This window comes from Oryzias latipes, chromosome 2, assembly GCF_053564925.1.
Source record: "Oryzias latipes strain Hd-rR chromosome 2, Olatipes_Hd-rR_3.1".
Classification (NCBI taxonomy): Eukaryota; Metazoa; Chordata; class Actinopteri; order Beloniformes; family Adrianichthyidae; genus Oryzias; species Oryzias latipes.
The window spans coordinates 28,205,522-28,225,510 of record NC_136238.1 but is presented as its reverse complement, the minus strand read 5'-3'; the positions used below and the strand labels follow the sequence as shown (position 1 = coordinate 28,225,510).

General features: G+C 39.6%; 1 protein-coding gene across 2 annotated transcripts in view; it reads right to left on the bottom strand.

Annotated features, from left to right (window-relative positions):
* Positions 1 to 3,419: 3,419 nt before the first annotated feature.
* LOC144987166 (uncharacterized) overlaps positions 3,420 to 19,989 on the bottom strand; it is a 30,093-nt gene continuing 13,523 nt past the window's right edge. For both annotated transcript variants that reach the window (XM_078936248.1, XM_078936244.1), the window contains exons 2-3: positions 13,221 to 14,516; positions 3,420 to 8,383 (exon numbers count right to left, since the gene is read on the bottom strand). In XM_078936248.1, coding sequence (XP_078792374.1) covers positions 6,327 to 8,366 — 2,040 coding nt within the window. In that variant the 5' untranslated portion in view covers positions 8,367 to 8,383; positions 13,221 to 14,516 and the 3' untranslated portion in view covers positions 3,420 to 6,326. The remainder of the gene's footprint in view (positions 8,384 to 13,220; positions 14,517 to 19,989) is intronic.

Below are 19,989 nucleotides of genomic sequence, written 5' to 3'. Positions count from 1 at the left end.
GATAAATATTTATTGACAGAAAATAAAGAGTAAATGTATTTATCATCCAGCAGTGATTGTGGTGTTTGTAAGTCTTTTATTTTGAAATTCCTCAAGGATGATCATCATGGTGGGATTTCTAGATCTGCATGAACTCATCCTGAATCCAAAAGACACTGGAGCATCAAAGAATCCAACCCATCTCTGCCAACATGAGGCTCTTACTTTGAAAAGTCTCAGACTTCCTGCAGGGAAACAGGCTTTCTGCTGCTGCACTGACAGATGTGCACGAACTTGAAAGAGCTTCCTGACTGAGGAGCTGCAGACTTTCTCCTGCAGAGCAGCAGCTGACTTCAGCGTCGTCATGGGAACACAGTCTGCTGCTTCTGGAAACGTCTTCAAGGCTGTGGTGGGACTTGTTGGTCTGGAGGACAGATTCTCTGAGCAAATGCTGCTTCAGCTTCAAGCTTCAGCTCTTTTCTTCTGGCAGAGCTTAGAAGAAATGGAAACCTCCTTTGTTCTGACTGTTTGCTCCAAATCCCAGATTCAGGAATTCCTCCAAGAAGTTCAGCTCAGAGATCATCAGCAGAGAAAAGCCTGAAGTTCTGATGGAAAGTGACAACAGAACATGATCAATATTATTGATCCACATGGAATCCAGAAGAAACTCTGAGGTGAAGACATGAAGACACAAGCTTCAGAGACATGAGGAGAAGTCAGAGTGGATTCATTCTGGACTTTCTTCTCACATCTTCTCTTCAGAACATCTTTGTCTTTGATCCTTCAAATCTTCTGAAATCTGATCATCCATGGATTGTTTTTGTGGGATCAGATCCAGAGTTGCTGAAAGTTCTGCTGCCCTCTGCTGGTCAAAGTGTCCAAACAGCAGAGAGGAGATTCTCTGGGATTCATTGGAGTCCAGATTCTCCTGGATGTGAACAGTCTCTGCTTCTGGAACAGAAGAGTCCTTCTCAGAGCAGCATTGAGGATCTGTTCTGTCCGGCTGAGAGCGCTCCCTGCTGGTAGGAGACAGAACCACATCAGCTGCTTTTCTTTGGCCGTTCAGAAACAGTCTGGAGACTCTAAAAAACCTCCACTTCCTGAAGCAAACGGATGCAGAGCATCATGTTTGATCCTCTTCCTTCAGAAACGGCTCCATTGTTCCATCGCTCAGCAGTTTGACTAAAGCAGCTGAGAGTCTTGATGCAAACAGACCTCAGCAGCTCATCCAGAACGCCATGACAGAAGCACATGCAGCAGCACGTGCACGCTCCCAGAGAACAGCAGCTGATCCAAGTCCTGACTTGGAGGTGAGACCTTTCTGTTCTGCTTGGACCACACTTCAACATGAACTTCATTTCCCATCATTCCATCTGTCAGGAGAGAACAGCTGCAATCAGCTTCCTTCAGGAATGACTGCAGGTAGAAGGATCTTTCATTCTTCAGGACCACCAGGACCCACATCCAGCCCATCAACAGCCAGAACATCAGTGACATCAGCGTCTGATCTTCATCACATCATCATCATCAAAGGACCACCTCTACGTTTTTACAATCTGATGGATTTCAGTCTTTCTGCAGCTTCTCATCAAGTGGATTGTCAAATATTTTCATTTCCTGTTTTATGTTTTAAATGTTGAAGAAAAATCTTTCCAGTTTTAAAAAGATGAGACTAATAAAGTTATTGGAAAGACCCTGTCTGCTGCTGGACCTTTACAGGTGCATTGTGGGTAATAATGTTCTGTTTGGGATATTTGCTGGATTCTGGATGTTGACAGTTGTGTTGGTCTTGATTGTTTACCGTTGTGGTTTGGATGTTTGTTGTTATTTGTAGCACAGCTGAGTAGGTTCTTCATAGACAACATGTTGCTCTGCCAATGTGCCTTTGGGCCAACTTGATTGGTCTGTTTGGAAGAATAATGAGGATAAATGAGAGCCTCCATCAGATCATGTTTCTGCTGTTTTTCAGAACTGCATCTGAACCTGAAAGCTGTCTGTCATATTTATGCAGCCTTTTTCAATAGAAACTGATCCAAACTGCAGATTCTATTGATTTCTCCATCAGATTTATGTCTAGGGGTGTAACGATACGCTAAAATCTCAAATCGGTTCCATTCAGAGTCTCATAGGGCTCAGTTCCATACGTTTTGGTTCGGTACGGCTGTTTAACAAATCTGTCTGATATGAACTTCTATTTTATGAACTATTACTTTATTGTTATTTATGGTGTGTTTTTGTGTGACTTTTTATCTTCCACTTTGAAGCTGTCTAACCTGATCATGGTTGGTGATTTTAACAAACACATTAATGATGACTCTGACCTCTTAGCCAGAGGTTTCAGTCTCATGGACTCTTTTAATTCTATTCAGCATGTGTCTGGGTCCACACATGTTAAAGGTGGCACACTCAATCTTGTTTTTACATTAGGTATGCATATTTCTGTTGACATTTTTTTTCTGATCATCATTGTATTTTTTTAAACTTATCTTTCACCCCATTATTATTCCAGCTGCACTGACTCTATACGTTATACACAATAACCAAGCATCGTTCTACTTAAAAGACCTTTTGCAGCTGTAACCTCCCAGCAGGTCTCTGAGATCTGAGAACATCTGGTTGTTAAGAGAACCCGGTTAAAGACTAAAGGTGACAGGAGCCTTTGCAGCAATGACTCCATCCCTCTGGAACTCCCTTCCTCTCAGCCTCAGCATTTTCTTTTAAAAAGCAACTAAAAACCTGTTTAAAAAAGCTTTTTCTTATTTATTTTTTTGTATTATATTCTGTGTTTTACCATGTTTTACTGTGACGCACTTTGTGAGTTTTATCTTGAAAGGTGCTATACAAATTAAGTTTATTATTTTTATTCTTAAAATAGTCAAATAAAAACAGGAATAACAGTTCTTCTAATGTGCGATTTAAAACAGGGATTAAAATATTAGTAGGCTGAAAGATCATATTGTGCCTGAAAATAAATAAAATACAATATTGTTATATTTCTCTGCAGTAAGGAGGCCATTTGATATACTCTGCATTTTGGCACTGTTTATCTGAGTTGTTACCTACAAATACACATTGGTATATATTGATCATTTTATTTTAGTGTAAACTTACACCAGAAAATATTGATTAGAATACCAATAAGGTAACAGAGTGAAAAGCAGCAGATTAAGAGGAGTTACTATATAAAATCTTAACGATACCTATCTATACTAGATATTAACTCTACTAGATATTAACTCTACTTTATGTTATCTCTAATAATTCAAAACAACTCATTTCTATTAACAGGTACATCTCAAATAATTCATTTTATGAACATTTTCCTTTATGTAGTTTCATTACAGATAGATTGAAATGTATTGATCATTTACTTTGTTGCTTTTGATAATTGTGGCTTAGAGAAGATGAAAACCTAAAAAAGCTGTCCAAGAAAGTTAGGATAAGACGAGACAAGACTTTATTGATCCCCGGAGGGAATTTTAGTTGTTACAGCAGCCAAACAAGAAATATAGCAGTTCAAAAAACAAATAGTCTGTAAAAATTAAAATAGTAATAAAAAGTGGAAGTAAAAGTACACGTCATGACTAAATAAGTAAATCCAACAGCAGTTTCAGCAGTTCTAAACTGTGTCATTCTATAGCAGGAGTCACCAACCTTTTTGAGACCGAGGGCTATTTCATGGGCAGTAAGTGGTATGAAGGGCGCCACTAAAAACCTCCTAGCCCCCCACCCCCACCCCCCCAAAAAAAACAACAACAAAAACAAAACACAATTTGAGGACTTCCTTTGTGGGCCCTGATTTGCTCATTTTACACACAAAAACATGCATGAATTTTCCAGACTCGTATTACAGGGGGGGTCAAAGTCAGTTGCAGAAGGGGCCTAAATCCAAAAGACACTTTAGGTTGCAGCCAAACAAGATAAACATTTATTGAACACACTAAAGCTAAACTTTAAACCTTTAAAACTTTAACTTAATTTTAACTTTTTAAACATAAATGTGAATAAAAACAGACAGAATAATAAATATATTCTGTCAAATGATGCAAATATGAACAAACAAAGCCAGGAAACATTAATAATTAGAAATAATGAATCAAATTATTCTGATTTCTTTGCTCTTTTGTCATTTTCTTAGAGCTCAACCCCTGACATCATATTTAGCAATAAGTTCATTTCTGCTTGGTGTGTGATGATCTGTGAGAGTGTCTGGTCTTGTGTGTGTCTGTGGTCCTGTGTGTTTCTTTGTGAAACTTAGAGGGATTTGATTATTTAAAAACATGTTATTGTGAAAATCATGTTTAGGTCTCATAAAACATTAAAAACTAAATCACAGAGCTCATCACTGGGATTACTCCAAAATATTTGGCATTTTCCTAATTTTCTGCAACACCAACAGTAAAAATCCTCCAAAATCCTCAATACTTTCATAAACAAATGATCTATTGTTTATTTATGGTCTAAAAAAGTGCAGCTGTTTTCCAGCCTGCATTACCTGCTGTCTTTATTTAGACGTTACTATCACCAACTAAACAACCGTAAAAATAAATTTATATGTGACAGACAAGACAAGCCTACAGACAAGTATTGAAAATGTCCGCAATAATTAGTAAAGAATGACATTATTAGAATCAGCTGAGTCATTTAAGCCACCCCATGATCCAGGTGTTGCGCAATGGTCTCTATGCGACATTTCACCTCGCAACCTGCGGCCACTACCCCTCTCCTCACACACACACGCGCGCCTTTTTCTCAAAGGCGGAAATGCCAATTCGCAAGTTTTATGCAGTTCCATACTCTGCCATATATTTCACGATAGCAGAACTAAAGTGCATCAATTACCAATAGAAAGCACTGAATCACCACCCTCTAATATCCAGGCCGGTACTGTTGCGCTCAAGTCTTGATTCACTATCCTCTTACTCCAGCTCCACTGGACATGTCCGTATCTGCTACCCGAGCCTCATGCAAAGCACAACCCCGGTTTGTCGAAAACGACACTCACATAAGTTAACCGACAATTATATCTGTCTGTTTACTTTGAACATACCCACCACCAGCCAAACAGCATTAACCTCACTTCTGCTCACAGCTCCCTCACTTATGGTGAGCGATTTAACACACCAAGATTCCCCACTTCCCCATCAGTCTTAAAAGCTGAAGGTGGGGCTAACCCCCAGATCCCCCCCGATATATTTATTCGCTATATGAGCGGTGCTATTTTTGTTAAATGATATTTACCCTTCCAATCATTTTTTTACATTCTCGCTTTAACTGGGATAGTGATCTTTGTGTCTTTTGTGGAAATGATGTAGAAACTGTGGAACATCTTTTCTTTGAATGCTTTCATGGAAAAGAGTTTTGGTCTTCTTTTCATATTTGGCTCAAATCCAAAAATATCATCATTAACCCTTTAAATTGGAATACATTTAAAATTTGATAACAATTAATTGACAAAAATCAGGACTTTCTGATTAATGCACTGGTTGTAATTTCAAAGCATTTTATTCATACTTGTAAAATCTTAAAGGTAAAACCTCACATTAATGGATTACTCAACCGTCTCAACCTAATCTCTAAATCTTTTCATTACATGAATCATAAGAACGCCCAGACATTGTGTCATTTATTTGATCTATTTAAACTTTTGTAATAGACCCTTATTTTATTATTTTTTAAGTTATATTTATTTTTTTTTGTCTACCTTTATCTCAGAATTGATATTGTTGTCATTTATAGACGTGCCGTAGTTGTTTGTTGAATATTTGCTTCAATTAAAAAAAAAGATTTTTTGGGGGGTGCATTCCCTGCGGGCGCCACAAGGGGTGCTCGCGGGCGCCAGTGCGCCCGCGGGCACAGGGTTGGTGACCCCTGTTCTATAGTCTAACTGCTGTTGGGACAAAGAACCTCCTGTATTGATTCATATATCAAAACAACAAGTTTTTTTATTTTTTAGAAAAAGTCATTTTTACACATTCAATACTCACTTATGCCTCCCTCTAATGAAGTTACTACATCAATATGGTATGGAAGCCATCAGCCTGTGGCTCTGTGTACATGAAATGTAAGATCAGGATGCTATGGAGTTCATTAGAACATTGGGGTTTCACCCCAGAAGTTTTAGGCATTAAAAGCTTATTTTAAAATATTTAATTTTTCTGAGATACAGAACTTTTCCCCCTGTAAAATAATGTCTTCTGCTGTGGTACAGAGGTTAGAGGTCGACCTCTTATTGGAAAGTTTAGAATTTAGAGTTTAAACTAAATCTTTACATTGTCAACAAAGTCTTACAAGTTGTCATGTGTGTGTTTAGATTAGATACTTGACGAAAACCTTTTTTACATTATTTACAAGAAAAAGGCTTTTCTTCTGTGTGAGTTCTCGTGTCTTTTGAGACTAGATACATCACTAAAACTTTTTTTACATTCTTTACAAGAAAAAGGCTTTTCTCCTGTATGAGTTCTCATGTGTCTTTTGAGATGAGATAATTGATTAAAACTTTTTTTACATTCTTTACATGAAAAAGGCTTTTCTCCTGTATGAGTTATCATGTGTTTTTTGAGATAAGATACATCACAAAAACTTTTTTTACATTCTTTACACGAAAAAGGCTTTTCTCCTGTGTGAGTTCTCATGTGTGTTTTGAGATAAGATACATCACGAAAACTTTTTTTACATTCTTTACATGAAAAAGGCTTTTCTCCTGTGTGAGTTCTCATGTGTGTTTTGAGATGAGATATACGACTAAAGCTTTTCTTACATTCTTTACACGAAAAAGGCTTTTCTCCTGTGTGAGTTCTCATGTGTGTTTTGAGATTAGATATACGACTAAAGCTTTTCTTACATTCTTTACATGAAAAAGGCTTTTCTCCTGTGTGAGTTCTCATGTGTTTTTTGAGATAAGATATATCACGAAAACTTTTTTTACATTCTTTACACGAAAAAGGCTTCTCTCCTGTGTGAGTTCTCATGTGTGATTTGAGATAAGATATATCACGAAAACTTTTTTTACATTCTTTACACGAAAAAGGCTTTTCTCCTGTGTGAATTCTCATGTGTGTTTTGAGATAAGATACATCACGAAAACTTTTTTTACATTCATTACACGAAAAAGGCTTTTCTCCTGTGTGAATTCTCATGTGTGTTTTGAGATGAGATATACGACTAAAGCTTTTCTTACATTCTTTACATGAAAAAGGCTTTTCTCCTGTGTGAGTTCTCATGTGTGTTTTGAGATAAGATACATCACAAAAACTTTTTTTACATTCTTTACATGAAAAAGGCTTTTCTCCTGTGTGAGTTCTCATGTGTGTTTTGAGACTAGATACATCACTAAAACTTTTTTTACATTCTTTACAAGAAAAAGGCTTTTCTCCTGTGTGAGTTCTCATGTGTACTTTGAGATGACATATTTGACCATAACTTTTTTTACATTCTTTACAAGAAAAAGGCTTTTCTCCTGTGTGAGTTCTCATGTGTGATTTGAGGTTAGATAGACGACTAAATTTTTTATTACATTCTTTACAAGAAAAAGGCTTTTGTCCTGTGTGACTTATCATGTGTACTTTGAGATGAGATATTTGACCATAACTTTTTTTACATTCTTTACAAGAAAAAGGCTTTTCTCCTGTGTGAGTTCTCATGTGTCTTTTGAGATCAGATCTGTGACTAAAGCTTTTCTCACATTCTTTACAAGAAAATCTCTTATCGTTTGCATGGATTCTTGTGTGAATTTTGAACAGAGATTTGTTACCAAAGCTTTTACCACATTCTTTACAGATATAACATCTTTTATCAGAACCAGTTTCCATGTAGTCAGACGGGTTAGTAATTATTCTTGAGTTTTTACCAGACTTGATAGAGGAAAGTCTCTTTTCTTTTTGAGATTTTTTATATTTCTTACCCAGATTAGTCTTCTTGGGACTTTTTCTAACATCAGAGTCACACTGACCTTCTGACATGTGAGAGCTGTCCACACTTTGGACATGTCGTCTGTCTCTTCTATTCCTCTGATCTCTGTTCTGTGGGTCTGTCTCTTCATCTGAAGTTGGTGTTGATTCTGTCTCTTCATCTGTAGTTGATGTTGATTCTTCATGTTGGTTTCCTTCTTCATCCTGACTATCAGTTACATTAAAGCTCTGTTGATTGTTTAGATCTGCTTCACTGTTTTCATCTTCCTCATAAGTAGGAATTTCCATCAAGGTATCAGTCTCCTGCTTCAGATCAAGCTGCTCTTCATCCTGACTGATGCAAAGTTCCCCTGGTTCCTCTTGAATCTGTGGAGGTTCTTGTTCCTCCTGCTCCTCTTTAATCTGCTGAGGTTCTGGTTCTTCCTGTTCCACTCTGAAGTTCCTCTGCTGGATGCAGAGATCTTCCTCTTTCGTCATCCAACATTGGGGGAGGACTGCAGGGGCACAAGAAAAGGTCCTTTTATATGCTATGGTGACTTTATTTATCGCTAAGTATCAATACAAATGATTGCAGTATCATTCAGTATATGCACATTAAAAAACTTAATTTAAAAGAAAAAAGTTTTTTTTGTTTTCTTTAGCACAACAGTATAAAACTGTGCTGAAAAAGCCCCCCCCCCTACATCTCCCACCTATGAGGAGAGCTTTTTCAGTCAATAACTTGTAGTCTGAACCAGTTATAGATAGAAAATAATATTTTCTTTGTTTTTTTAGGGAAATTAATTTGCAGATAAATAATTCATAAATGGTATAAACAGGTCTTTAATGTCATCTAACTGTATACTCAAATTAAATCATGCTGAAATAAATAGGAGATATTTATTAGAAAGGGGACAGAGGGATTGAAAGAAAATGTACTTTTAACCTGATTCTGTCTCCAATTATTTTTTATAAGAAATTATAACAAGGAAAACAACAAATGTAATGTTTGGGATTCTTGTCATTATTGACAGGAAAGATGCAAGCATCTATAGTAAATTTTTGACACAGTCTTTGATGCTTATGTCAGCCCAACACCATCTGTGTAATGTTAGGAATATGCTGATAAAGTTACATTCACTTGTCTGTTATTGTATTTACTTTATTTATAGATCACCTCCAGGACCGAGGTCTGGGGCCCCCTCAATCGGGGTCAGAAACTTACTTGTGGAGGTGTTGGTGGGTGTGTTTATGTGTGCGCGTTAGCCTAGAGGTGCTGCTGGCAGCGCAGACTGTAAAAATGTGTCAAAATGGACGAGCTTTAAGACTTGATGTGAGAACTTGTAAAATAGAATGTGGCAAACCAAAAGTCTGCATCTGTGTGTAATTTTCAAAATATGGTGCAATTTGGTGCATTCTGGTGACATCTAGCACTTATTTATTCACTTTTCAATGACTGAAAATAGACCATATCAAACTTAAATCTGCTCTAGTCTGTTTCAGATGTTTTGAAGAGAGCGCTGCAGTGTAGTAGTTAACACTAGTTAAGAAGTTTTCATGTTGCTTCTAATCACTGCTATTTCACATTTGTTCCTAATCAATAGTTAAGAAGTTTTATTTACTTTTTTGCTAGGACTGCCTTGAGGTTCTGCTTTTTATTATTGTTGCAAAGTTACATTTACTTTTTAGTTACTTTAGTTATTTAATTTAATTAAATAATTGAAAAATTAAATAAAATTAAATTACTGAGATCATTCAGCTTTTGACTAGAAATACTTACTGCTAACAGTGTTGTAAAGAAAAACAAAATGAAGTACTTTGACATTATTCTGCATTTGACTCTGAGATTCAGGTATTTGGAGTTGCCTTTGATTCTTTAACATTCAGCTTAAAGCTTAGTGCATACAGTTTCATCTTCAATGCATTCATTAAATATCTTGCTGTCCATACTACTAATTCCACCCATTACTCCATCTAATAAATTCCTATCTATTCCTGCCATGTCTTCCACATCTCTGACATGCTTCAGTCTCTGAACACTGTTCGCTGTTGCAGAGCTACGTGCGCACCACCGGCACGTGGCACGTGACCAAAACAATCATAGCGGATGTCAAACTTTCAAAGCGATGAAGACAAGGTAAATCTACACGTTTTCACAAAATATACGTCATTAAAAAAGGTGATAAATATATTAACTGTTAGATATTCTAGTGGCCTGAGCGGACAAGTGAAAAATAAAATCTTGTGGTCCATACTGCTCGAAAAACAGGACCAGACCAGCGGACAAATGGCTATGTCGAGCCCTGTTGGGACAGGAAAAATTCAAACAATTTTGGCCCTATAAACCACCACAATGGATTAGACTTTCAGCTTTAATTTGAGGGTATTTACATAAAGTTCAGGTAGGCAGTGTACGAATCACAACTGTTTGCATATGTGCCTCCCACTTGTTAAGGAACCAAAAATAATTGGCCAATTGGCTTCTCAGCTGTTCCATGGTCAGGTGTGTGTTATTCCCTCATTATCACAATTACAACATTCTTAAAAAGAAGAAATGCACTTGGGAACTCAGCAACGGCAAACGACCCGAGAGATCACGGAAAACAACTGAGGTGGATGAAGGAATACTTCTGTCCCTGGTGAAGAAAACTCCCTAAACAGAGGTTATACCACAAGATGTAAAACCTTAGTGAGCCTCAAAAACAGGAAGGCTAGACTAGAGTTCTCTTGTATTTATTGATGATGTGACTGCTGACAAAAGCTGTAGGATAAATTCTGAAATGTTTCTGACAATATTATCTTTGGGAGCATTTGTGTAGCATAATTAAAAATAAAAGACAATACCAGCAATGCTTTTTCATTTTCAAAATGAAGCTGCATTTGTTTACTCAAAATTAAAAAGAAAAAACAATCCACCAAACCGTTTTTTCATTTTCTTCCTCAACACTGCTTATTCTGTCACTTAATTAAAATGATAAAGAAAATAGTATTTGACATTTCATTTTCAAAAAGTTGTTTATTAAATGTGTAGCAAAATTCAGTTAGATATATCTAATTTGACAATTAAAATGGAACAGAAATGCTTTTTCATTTTAAAAATGTAACTGCATGATATGACTCATAAATTAAAATAATAAAAACTTTTAAACGCTTTTTCATTTTCTACCTAAAAAACGCTTATTCTCTGTCATAATTAAAAAAAAAGTGCAAAGAGGGGATTGCGTTTCATTTTCACATTCACCCTGCGAATAGTTTCGCATAACACAATTCAAGTTAGCATTTCTAGGGGAGAGGTGGGGGGATGACATCAGTGCCTGTTGATCCAACCAGCAAACGCCAAAAGTTTAGCATGGTGAAATCTGTTAGTGTTGTTCATGGATTTGTAGCTGTCCCGGAACAGCAAAATTAGTGTGAAGTAGAGGTAAGATCTTATGCCCGAGTCGGGTCGGGGACTAAAATGACGATCATTACTTTCGGGTCAGGTTGGGCCGGGCTTCTCTCTTGCTGACTTTTTTAATAAATATATGCTTATAAAAATGTACACTGTTAGCAGCTTAGCTTGTCTCCCCCTTTTTGCTATGTTTCTGTGGTGTGACTGCGGTCGTCAGGGAGGTGACGCATCGACGGAAGGAGGCGTTGCCTTGGGGCACCCAGCGATGACGCAGGCGCACGAGAGGGAAAAATGCGCAGGAGAGGAGAAAGTAGAGGCAGTTCTGCTGCATGTGTCAGTTTGAATGAGAAGGTGTTTGGAGACGTTGTGCTAGGGCTGGGCGATATGGCCTAAAAATAAAATCCCAGATAAAATCCCAGATTTTATTTTTTATCCGATTTTTTTTCCCCTCACCCTACTTAAGGAAAGGAATAAGTACAAACGGCAGACAACTTAAAGCAAATGTTACTTTTATTTAATCAAACGCAAGCCAAATGTAACCCCCATTACTGGGATGAATTATAAATAAATGAACACACTCTTGTAATCATGTTAAGTATACGATTTTTCTTCTTACTCCTTTTTTGGACTTGTGTTTAAATAAATTTGTCTTGTTTTTGTCTAATTTCGTTATTCTACACTTGTTTTCACTTGTCCAAAATGAAAAGGTTACTTACTTACTCAAAGTCCAAGCTGTGTTTTAAGTCACACTTTGTAGTCTAGACTAAAAGGAGACAAACACTCAGCTGGAGAGTAGCAGCATTTTCTAAAGGATTAACAATGCATCTTATAACTGGGATCTAAGAGTGTATTCAATTAATAAACCCCGTCTTCTCCACGGAGAGGATGATGAACCTGCAGGAGTCGCGGTAAACCCTAAAGTACAACACCCCATACTGGCCTTCATGACGAGTAAAAGAGCTCCAAGGCTCGCTTCCTTAGTTCTGGAAGGAAATAGAAATACTTGAATCAATTTTCTTAACTGCCAGACACGTCAATGAACCAAAAACACCAGAGTCCAATCTCAATCATTTCATTAACTAGATGCAAAATTACTGACATGACCAAAAAAACAGCTGTGCAGTCATAAACATGTGCAACAACTTGCAGATCTGCTTTGTGCTTTTCCCACTCATGCACTCACATTTCGTTCACAGATGAGCCCACATCTCTGCGCCTGTCATCTCACCGGCAACAGTTTCAAAACACAGGATCATTATGACGTTTTCATGTCACAGAGGGAAACGCTTTTTATTCTATCATTTAAATCGCCCGTTCCTAAAGGCTGACATGGAAAGTAATGTACATTGTGTAAAACTAACGTTTTATTGAAAAGAAGTGGCAGTATTTATATAGGTGGGCGGGGTCAGAGTAACAGCACTGAGTGAATGGACCCCTTATGACCCCATTGGGGGAAAAAGTCATTTTGAGAAGAAATGATCATTCAAACATTATTTTTTTTCCAAGTCTAAATACTACAAACAGAAGACAGATCAAGTGCTTCTTTTTGTCTAATGGAAGTGAAGCAAATCTCAGCATAGAGGCAGTTTTTCTAAACTGAAATCACTGACATTAAACAGCCTGAAAATTCATGGAGCTGAACTGGACACAGAAAAACCTCCCTGTTGTGTTTCCACCCACCAATGAGGAGCAGTTTGATGAAAATGAAGCTGCACTGGAGGAAGAATCAGCCCAGAAAAGATGGAGAACAATTCTGACACTAAGCAGTTTTTCACTGATGTGTTCAGGTTTGAATCTTTTCTGTCTGCAGATCCATGAGCAGGACCCTGTCTTTGGGTTTTAGCTTGAAATGTAGTTTTGGAAATAGAATCTGTCTGAATGTCTGGAATTGGAGACATGAAGACATCAAAGAGGTTTAGATAGGATTTTGGGTTTGACAGAGAAATCTGCCGTGAACATACCGATAGTGTGGAGATGATCTCTGTTCTGTGGGTCTGTCTCTTCATCTGAAGTTAATTCTGTCTCTTCATCTGTAGTTGATGTTGATTCTTCATGTTGGCTTACGTCAACAGACCACTTTCAAAGGGTGAGTCTCTCATGTTTTTTCATATATTTCACTATATTAAACTATCAAACGTGTACTTTATGTAACCGGAGGACGCCAGCACAGTCAGATAAGGAGCTCCACCAGTAGCTGCTACTAAAAAAAGATGTTAGACAGTAAGATGTTGCATGAAAAACTATCACCATTGTTCTCCTGTGTTAGTGTAGCCCCGATGAAATTCTGTGCTATCACTTTAAATGATACTGCGCTGTCGATCCTAGTGAAATTCTGCACTGTCACTTTAAATTTGCAGGTTCCCTTGCGCTGTGCAAATACCGCGAGACTATAATTTCTATAGTGACGTGGCTTTCGTTTTTGGGAGACCTGTCAAAGCACTGACAGGTTGCAAGAACTGAACTACAAACTTAGAACCACAGACGACAAAACAGATTGTACTTTTTTATCTGCTAACAATTTTCTCTTTGATCTGTTAAGGTTTCCTGTTTGTCGTTAGCTGGAGGGACTAACTAAGATAATATGATTTGAAGAATTTTGTCGGCTGCACTGACCAACAATGTCTTCTGTCTTTTCAACTGGAAGGGACAGAAGAGACTCTTCCAGGACACGCTGTTGATGGACTGCATGTTTGGAGAGCTTGAAGCTCAAGATAGAACCGTTGTTGAAGTGAACATACCGATAGTGTGGAGATGATCTCTGTTCTGTGGGTCTGTCTCTTCATCTGAAGTTAATTCTGTCTCTTCATCTGTAGTTGATGTTGATTCTTCATGTTGGTTTCCTTCTTCATCCTGACTATCAGTTACATTAAAGCTCTGCTGATTGTTTAGATCTGCTTCAATGTTCTCATCTTCCTCATAAGTAGGAATCTCCATCAAGGTATCAGTCTCCTGCTTCAGATCAAGCTGATCTTCATCCTGACTGATGCAGTGTTCCCCTGGTTCCTCTTTAATCTGTGGAGGTTCTGCTTCCTCTTTAATCTGTGGAGGTTCTGCTTCCTCTTGTTCCTCTTTAATCTGTGGAGGTTCTGCTTCCTCTTTAATCTGTGGAGGTTCTGCTTCCTCTTTAATCTGTGGAGGTTCTGGTTCCTCCTGTTCCTCTTTAATCTGTGGAGGTTCTGGTTCCTCCTGTTCCACTCTGAAGTTCCTCTGTTGGTTGCTGAGATCTTCCTCTTCAGTCATCCAATGCTGGGGGAGGACTGCAGGGACAAAACACAACAAGGAGAATTTTATTCCGGTAGCCATGAGCCAGACATCCATGAAGAACGCGGAGAAGGAGGTTACGCCTTTGTTTATACAGACACATAACTATGGTGTTGTCAAGTCAGTGCCTAAAAAATTGCGCATCAAAACAGCAAAACCGCGCATCAAAACCCCAAATCTGAGAATCAAAATGCATAAATTAAGAAACCAAAAGCTATAATTTGCCACCAAAGCTTTGACCCAAAGCACAATCATATTTCTCAGTTGCCGATTTCTTTTCTCACCATTCTGAAATCCTCTTTTTGAGTTGCAGTTTATTTTGAAATCGTCTTTTTGAGTTGCACTTTTATTTTTTGCGGTTTTGATTCTAAAACCTTTCGACATGAAAAACAGCGACATATCAGTCATGGGGAGGAGAGGCGGGACATCCCCAACATCCAGAAGCTCATTGGCTACCGAATAACACAGAGTCTTACGTCAACAGACCACTTTCAAAGGGTGAGTCTCTCATGTTTTTTCATATATTTCACTATATTAAACTATCAAACGTGTACTTTATGTAACCGGAGGATGCCAGCACAGTCAGATAAGGAGCTCCACCAGTAGCTGCTACTAAAAAAAGATGTTAGACAGTAAGATGTTGCATGAAAAACTATCACCATTGTTCTCCTGTGTTAGTGTAGCCCCGATGAAATTCTGTGCTATTGTAGCCAGTTAACTAGAATCCACCAGACTCTAGTTAAAACTAGTTATAAGGGCCAAAGTTCGTTTCAGAGGAAGTGCAAATGATGAGAAGCAACATTAAGATGCAGAAAGTGTATATAGGTATTTATATTTGATTTACAACAGAAAATAAACAAGCAAAAAAACATAAATCAGTTCACTGCAGTGCATCTGCTGTCCATCCTCCAATAATGTTCATAAATCCAGTCCAAGAAGTTCAATGTAAGCAAAGTTCATTGCATTATCCATCATATCCACATATGGGGGTGTAGTGTAGATGCTTCCTACCACCCAGTCCAATGTTTCCAGCTTGGAAAAGCCTGAATTCATAGCCGAACAGCCTCCATCCTCGGTGGAACCTGGCCTGCACAGAACCAGGAATATCTAACTTGTTTGGAAGAGGACATTGAAGTAAAACACAAATTCCAGCAAATAAACAACTAAAGTTCAAAAAGAGTACTCCAAATCAACATAATCAATAAATTCTGTGAATACAAACCAATAAAGAGTGAATCAAATCCCAAACATCAGTGACAACAACACGTCAGCATTTCTAACCACCGTGTGAACAGAACAACAAAACACACATAACCCGTTCAGCGAGACGAACTCAGCTAACGCCAGCATCAACTGATCCGCCTGGGCACACAACCGAGAGTGTTTAATAAGAATGACACCCTGATATATACAAAACACTCACCAGTTCGCACGCTACTCGCTCGCATAGCACGTCTCATCACCCGCCTGCGTCTCATGCATGCAGTGACAGCCCCTTTGTCCGACTTCCGTCAACAAACTGACTGCGCATGCCCCTTTATAAAGCATAGTGCGAGAATCGCGCAAACTCTCGCGAGACCCTCATGTCATACCTGTGGATGGGGCGAAGCTGCAAAGCATGTCAGGGTTACACCCCCCCCAGCTGGACCACGACTGTCCCAGTCGCACCTGTGCTAAGGGTCAGCGATAATGGGGTCATCGCTGAGTGCAAGAGCTTCTGTGTAAACATCAGAAAGACTCTGAAACAAGCTCTGCACAACTGACACCAGGGGATTACCCAAAGCAGAATACTGAAAACGACTAGGCGGCTTGCGCATGCGACTCGACCTTCTCAGAAGTGCATCAGCATCATCTGAACAAGTAACAGGGCTCGGAACTGGACGCACATGTGACACAGACTGGGCTGACTGCTCACAGTCATCGCTGGAAGGGCCCGCGACATCCAGAGGGTGAACAGGGGCAGGCAGCTTATCGTCCTCCTCAGTGACTTGTGGTCCTAGAACCATATCCAAATCCTCTTCATCCCCATGTCCGTCCTCGGACGCATTATGAATCTGTGCTGCATCTGAACAAGGAGGATTACTAAACACAGCAGGTCCCACAACCAGAGTTTGCTGAGGAGGACTAACACAGCCCGATGTGGTGGAGGGAATGACATCTGCAGTAGTAGAGACCTCAGCTTGCTGGTCATGATCAGTCACATGTTTTATACTGAAACTCATCGGAAGGACAGTCCGTCCCGTAGGAATGATCACTTCATCATCCTCTTGCTCCTGATCTTCCGTTATATCAGGGGAAGACTGAAGTCGACTCTGGCTACGAGTATGCGGCCTCCGAAGGGTAGTACAGTTTGGGGCATTGTCCGAATAACAAGGAGGTAAAAATCCACAAGGGAGAAGCAAATCCCGGTGAAGCGTGCGAGTTGGTCCCCCTCCAGATTCAGGTTGTACCACATATACTGGTAGGTCACCGGCACGACTAACAACCACATACACATCGTGCTCCCATCTGTCAGCAAGCTTATGTTTCCCACGGATTTTAACATTACGAACTAATACACGGTCTCCCACTTGCAGACTAGCAGGTTTCACATACTTGTCAAAAGAACTTTTATTCTTATCTGCAGACCTCCAAGCATTCTTTGAAGCAAGTTTATAACTCTCTTCTAGTCTGGCTTTTAAGTTCTTTACATAGTCTGTATGTGCTACAGTTGGAGGTTCCTTTATCGGTAACCCAAATGCTAAGTCTACGGGTAAGCGAGGTAACCGCCCAAAAAGGAGTTCGTATGGCGTGTACCCAGTTACATCATTCCGTGTGCAATTATATGCATGAACCAGAGGCTTGACATGCTCCTTCCACTTAACCTTTTGTTCATTATCGAGCGTGCCTAGCATGTTTAACAATGTCCGGTTAAAACGCTCTACCGGATTCCCTCTGGGATGATAGGGAGTTGTTCTGGATTTCTTGATGCCAGTCATGTCACAAAGCTCTCCAACTAACCTAGACTCGAAATCTGAGCCTTGGTCAGAATGCAGACGTTCTGGGATGCCATAATGCACTATGAAATCATTCCACAAACACTTTGCGACAGTCCTGGCTTTCTGATTCGGAGTTGGAATAGCGACAGCAAATTTGGTGAAATGGTCAGTTAATACTAAGATGTCCTTCGTATTACTGCTATCTGGCTCTAGAGATAGAAAGTCCATGCACAGGAGTTCCAATGGTCTGGTGGTGTGAATGTTAACAAGGGGTGCTGCTTTCTCAGGTAAAGATTTACGCCTTACACAGCGATTGCAAGTCTTGACATAATGCTCCACTGCGGCTGCCATTTTGGGCCAGAAAAACCTTTGCCGTACTAAGTCCAATGTCCGCTCAATCCCCATGTGACCCATATCATTATGGAGACTTTCAAGAACAACAGGGCGCAAATCTGGTGGCAGAACCAATTGGAGATGAGGTTTATCCTCTTCTTTCTTCTCCCGATAAAGGACTCCATTCACCAGCTTCAACTTACTCCATTCCCTCAGTAGCAAAGAGAGCTCAGGAAGAAGTCGATGTGCAACAGGCAGAACTTTCTCTCCCGCCTCAAGCTGCTGTATAACTTCTCTGATTGCTGGATCTGCATACTGTAATTCTTGTAGGTCAATGTCAGTCATGGACGGTACAATGTACAAGCCATGAGATGACTCCTCCTCAAAGGCTTCTGGAAAGACGTTAGTAGAGACTGTCATTGATTCAACCAATGCAACATCAATGCAAGCTGACGGAGGTAGACAACTTCTCAACAGAGCACCTTGACAGATTGCATCCACCACTTCAGGGGGTAATTCAGAGGGTCTGCTTGAATGAGATAGACGCTCTACAATACAATAGGCAGGATCCCACTCCCCATTCTGAAGTGATTCATTCAGTATGGGGGGATGAGGTCGCCGTGACAAAACATCTGCATCATTATTTTGCTTGCCAGATCTATACTGCAGCTTGAATGAGTACGTCGACAAGGCAGCCAACCACCGATGACTGGTGGCATCTAATTTCGCAGAGGTTAAGATGTAAGTGAGAGGATTGTTGTCAGTGATCACAGTAAAATGGGAACCATACAGATAGTCATGAAATTTTTCTGTGACACTCCATTTTAATGCTAAAAACTCCAGCTTGTGTGCAGGATAGTGAGATTCACTCTGGGAGAGTCCTCTGCTGGCATAAGCAATGACACGAAGCTGGCCCTCCTGTTCTTGATACAACACAGCCCCCAGTCCAGACAAACTTGCATCTGTGTGCAAAATATAGGGAAGCTTGGGGTTAGCAAATGCAAGAACAGGAGCCGATGTTAATTTGTCTATCACCGTTTCAAAAGATGTTTGGCAAGCAGGAGTCCATCTGTCTCCAAACGGTTGTTTTGAATCTGTGTACTTTGATGCAGTCTTCTTGCTCTTGTCAGTCCGGCGGCTAGGTTCATAGCCACGAGTAAGATGATTAAGTGGTCCTACTATTGTGGCATAGCTTTTGATGAACCGCCGATAATATCCGGCAAAACCTAAAAATGATCTTAGTTCTTTCAGATTTCGGGGTACTGGCCAGGATTTTAAAGTGGACACTTTCTCTGGGTCTGTTTCAACACCGCGTTCTGACACCACATGTCCCAAGTAGCGCACGCTTGACTGAAAGAACCTGCACTTATCTGGAGAGAGTTTTAATCCAAACTCTTTTAATCTTTTCAACACTTTCAACAGGCGTTCTTCATGCTCTTCCAGGGTGGCAGAAAAAACAATGATATCATCTAGGAAAACAAGAACTTCCCTGAGGTTCAAATCTCCCATGCACTTCTCCATTAATCTTTGGAATGTGCTTGGAGCATTCGTCACCCCCTGAGGCATGCGGTTCCATTCCCAAAAACCCAATGGAGTCACAAAGGCAGTCTTGGCTCTGTCTTTTTCATCCATTTCTATTTGGTAATACCCGGACTTCAAGTCAAGAACTGTAAACCATTTTGACCCAGTTAATGCTGAAAAGGATTCCTCGAGGTTTGGCAGGGCATAGGCATCCTTTATAGTTTGTAAGTTTAGTTTTCTATAATCGATGCACAAGCGCACATCTCCGTTCCGCTTCCGAACAACAACAATTGGGGAGGAAAATGAAGATTCAGACTCCCTAATTACGCCAGCCTTTAGCAGATCTTGTATGTGTTTCCGCACAGCTTCTATGTCATTCGGATGTATGGGTCTGGCTCGATGCTTGAATGGTGTCGGGTCATGGAGATGAATCTGATGTTTTATTTGGTTTGTACAACCAAAATCTAGGTCATGGTGGGAGAACACATCAGACATTTGGGTGAGCTTATTTTTTACTCGCTCTTTCCAGTCAATAGGAATGGGCGAGTCTCCAAAATTAAAGTGTAATTTCCCTCTCCCCTTCTCGTCCAGGGAGACATCCCTCGTTTGATGACTCAAGATGGTTGGCGATGCCCCT